At 45.0% G+C, this 4,218-nt stretch overlaps 1 protein-coding gene across 1 annotated transcript in view; it reads right to left on the bottom strand.

Annotated features, from left to right (window-relative positions):
* SMPDL3A (sphingomyelin phosphodiesterase acid like 3A) overlaps positions 1 to 4,217 on the bottom strand; it is a gene marked incomplete at its 5' end in the record, with an annotated part of 23,953 nt that extends 19,736 nt beyond the window's left edge. The window contains one exon of the mRNA XM_045294303.1: positions 4,124 to 4,217. Coding sequence (XP_045150238.1) covers positions 4,124 to 4,217 — 94 coding nt within the window. The remainder of the gene's footprint in view (positions 1 to 4,123) is intronic.
* Between the last annotated feature and the right edge of the window lies 1 nt (position 4,218).

The following is a 4,218-nucleotide window of genomic DNA, read 5'->3' as shown; positions in this document are numbered from 1 at the left end:
TGTTTTTCACTGTTTGTGCAAAGTTATGGTCTAGTAAACTGCACACCAGAGAAAGCATAGCAAGATTCTTGAGAAGGGGACTGCTGAAGTCAAACTGTCTCACTTCATATCCAAACTCTAGCGTTTACAAGCTGGGCGCATTTGGCCTGTTTCTTCAGCTGCAAAATGGAAGCAGCACTGCTCCTGCTCTGTTTACTGCTCACCTATGGGTTTAGTGTAGGAGGGTTAGGTGATTTAGCTAAGTGAAGGAATTTAGGAAGTATCTGGTGCTTATTCTGTTCCTGTTAGTTTTATTATTATTCTTTTGTATGCCCAGATCTTGAATTTGGATTGAGACCCAGCCTTCATAAGTAATAGCAACAATTTATGGAGTACAAACTATGCATACTAAGTACTGGTTTGTTTTTCTTTGCAGTATTTTCTCCATTTAACAGAGAGAGAATGGAACCGCAGAGAAATTATGTTCAAATTACATATTTCATAAGCAATAGAGTCAGGATATGAATTCAGCAACTTTGAGTTCAGAATTCAAATGTCTTACTGAGAGCACACAGGCAGCTCCCTCTCTGGGTCCTTCACTCACACTTGGATGCCCTTCATTCGAACTTTCCTCAATATGGCAGGGATAACGAAATACCTACCTAGGAAATCCAGGTCCCCAAGGGATAAAAAAGGCTTGCAAAAGACAACTAAGCTCAGGTTGAGTGGCTCCAACCCATCCAGCAATGCTATAGAAGAAAATGCCTGAGACCATTTTCTGTGAAGTTCATAGGCACGGAAATCCGAAAGAGCAGCCCTACCTGCTCTTAACACACAGGGTCCCATGGCTGAGAACTGACTTGAGGGCAACTAACGCCATCATGTGAGACGCTGGGATAAATAAAGGAAATGAGACCATAACCACAATCAATTTTTATAAACGAAAACTTAGAATGAATTAAAGATATATTCCTATGGTGTAAATAATATTGCTTTCATAAAGCCCAGCATCTAAAATATAGTGAAAATCAACTGCCATCAACTCTATTTTGATTCGTAGGGACCCCCTGGGACAGAATATCATGGCCCCTGTGGGTTTCTGAGATTGAACCTACACAGAAATAGAGAACCTCTTATTTTTCCCAAGGAGCACCTGGTGGTTCCAAACTGCTGACCTGGGAGTTAGTAGCCCAACTAGTAACAAACTATACCACGAGGGCCCTAGGCCCTCAGCAAATATGCCTTGAATTTACGTATGATGACATTTAGGCAAAGACAGGCATTCAGGATTCCCCCAGTGATGACATGATGGCTCGATTAATGAAAGCTGAATGAGAACCGTGCTCCTCCTGTGCTCCTCCTACTACATTGAATTTCCAGACAGATAAATCAGAAGGTAATATTTAGATTCACTAAAGGATGTCTTTACATAGAAGCCTAGAAAAGTAGTTTCCTGGCCACCAGGTGCAGCCCTCATCTCCTTCCCACCAGTCTTAGTGCTTCCTGGAAGTTGGAGGCACAGTCTGTGTGTAACTCAGACACTGTCATATGTTGGTGTCGTGCAACCTCAGGCATGTGTATCTCAAAACCCTAAATAGCCATACAAGGTAGGTTCAGAAAGCTTGTGGGAAAATGTACATAAATGATAATGCTATTTTTCATTAATTTTTTGGCGGCTCCTCCCTCTTAGAGTCAGAGAAATATAAGCCCAGGAAAAGTCAAAAGCAGCATGTAATGAACACTTGGGGCAATGTCTTGTTATAACTGACATTCGCTAGGGCTAGGAAACCAGATGTATAGTTTCTTGCTTTCAACTGCCCGAGAGCTGAGTTAGGAGAATGAGGTTCTCAGACAGAGAAGAGACATGTTCCCACAGCACTGTCCTAAAAGCCTCTGTGTGTGTGTATGTGTGTGTAAGAGAGAGATTTCAACACTACTACATCCTGCACTGCTGAGTCTCAGAGACAACTCAAAAACAAAACAGATCTCTACATCTCTAATTCTTTTTTTCCCAAAAGAGTGCAATCAGACATTACTTAACATCCATGAGTCCAAGAAGCAAATCCACTGCCTTTACTGAATCCTGACTCATAGTGACTCTATATCCATCTATACCTATATCCATAACTAGATCTAGATATATTTACCAAGACTACAAGTCTTCATGGAAGCAAACAGCAAAATCTCTCCCACAAAGCATGTGGTGGATTTGAACTGACAACCTTGTGGCTAACAAGCAGAGCAACACCTAACACAGTGCCGGCACCTATACATTCTAGGAAATGCGATGTTATGTAGTTTGGACATTGAGCACACATGACTAAATTGCCAGCAATAGCTTTCACTGGGCTGCTAACCACAAGGTCGGCAGGTTGAAAGCAGCAGCTGCTCTGAGAGAGAAAGTTGTGGCTTTTTACTCCGGTCTCGAAACCCGCAGGGCAGTTGTACTCTGTCCTATAGGGTTGCTCTGAGTTGGATTTGACTCAACAACAATGAGTTTGGTTTAGTTGGGTTTTATTATTTAAGGAGCTTGGATGGTGCTATGCAAGGAGCCCTGGTAGCGTAGCAGTTATGCATTGGGTTGCTAACTGCAAGGTCAGTAGTTTGAAACCATCCGGGAGAAAGGTGGGCTTTCTACTCCTAAGTCTCACAGAGTTACAGTCTCAGAACTCTCAGGGGCAGTTCTCCCTTGTACTATAGGGTCACTGTGCGACAGCATCAACTCCATGGCAGCGAGTTTGGGTTTTTTCCAGTTTATAGGGGTCTCTGTGAGTCAGAATCCACTCAACGACAGTGAGTTTGCTTTTGATAACCTTGTTACACTTCTAAATTGATCATTCTTTTTTACCTCTTGCTGCTTCTATCACAACATCGATTTTGCTGCATCTTGGAGCCATGAGGTACTTCACAGTAACAGTTTACTTCACAAAGAGAGAGCCTCGAACACTGAGATGAGAAATACATGCGACTGCTGCCTAGGAGGCAGAGCATGTACTGTTATGAGGGAAATGTTTCAGAAAGTATCCTGTCGTCCGTGCGGAAGTCAGTATTGTGAATATCAAGATATATGTAGCATAGGCTACATCTATTCTGTACTTTCTGACAAGGCACTTAGTATACAAGAAGACATGAGACACAGTATCGCATGCAGGACACTGACATTCTCTAGGCCTCATTCTCGGGTCGGCTATCCGAACTCTAGTCCAGCCTTAGGGAGCAGGTATACAGGCAAGCAGTTCGACAGTGGACCTGAAGAGGCATTGCATGACTGTGCTTAGTTTCAAACAGAGTCTGGAAAACTCACTGCCATCAAGTAGATGCTCAGTCATAGCTACCCTGTAGGACAGGGTAGAACTGCCACCGCGGGTTTCTGAGATGGAAGAGGTGCAGTACTGTTAGATAGTACAATTTCTCATTAAATATTGGTTCTCAAATATTGGCTGTCTATCCCAGAGTTTTAGATTCAGTAGGTATTGAGTAGAGCTGACTTTTAAAAAATGATTATTATTATTTCTAACAAGTTTCGTTATACCGTTGCTGAGGGACCTGGGAACCGCTGGTGCATCTAGCACTGGGTCATCCAAACCCAAGCCAAAATTCACTGCCATCCGCTCATGGCCACTCACAGGGAACCTATGGGACCGCGTAGAACTGCCCCAGTGAGTTTTCTAGACAGTAATTCTTTACAGGAGTAAATAAAATTAGATAGATTAGATAGATAGATAGATAGATAGATAGATAGATAGATAGATAGATAGATAGATAGATAGATAGATAGATAAAACCCTTTCTTTCTCCAGCGGAGCGGGGATGGTGTCAAACTGCTGACCTTTCATTAGCAGCCCAACCCATAACCACTGCGCCACCGGCTTTTCCGCTGGCACCGTGTTACCTGCAAGAAAGGAATAAAATCGGCCCTGCCCTCACGGAGCCCACTGGGCAGCAGCGTCCCGAGAAGCGGAGGTTCCACAGCAAACGGGCCCCGGGCTGGGGAGTGCCACGAGCCGCCTGCCGACCTTGAACTCGGGCACCAGACTGACAACGCCCCCGAAAGTTACCTGCCTGCCATGCGCGAAACCTGCCCCGACCGCACCCCTCTCTCTCCGCCCGGGGCAGGTTCGAGCCAGAGGACTGCGCAACCCACCGCCTTCCTGTTGCTCGAAGAAATACAGCTGCCCTGCCACTCCCCGAGGAGAGACCCGCCGGCGGGGCGGGGTGGCCCCCAGTCCCGTCGCCCCC

The sequence above is a fragment of the Echinops telfairi genome, unplaced genomic scaffold, assembly GCF_000313985.2.
Source record: "Echinops telfairi isolate 266 unplaced genomic scaffold, ASM31398v2 ScPeMD7_3533;HRSCAF=4204_0, whole genome shotgun sequence".
In the NCBI taxonomy this organism is placed as follows: Eukaryota; Metazoa; Chordata; class Mammalia; order Afrosoricida; family Tenrecidae; genus Echinops; species Echinops telfairi.
The sequence above is the reverse complement of the archived record's forward strand: the minus strand, read 5'-3'. Positions and strand labels throughout refer to the sequence as shown.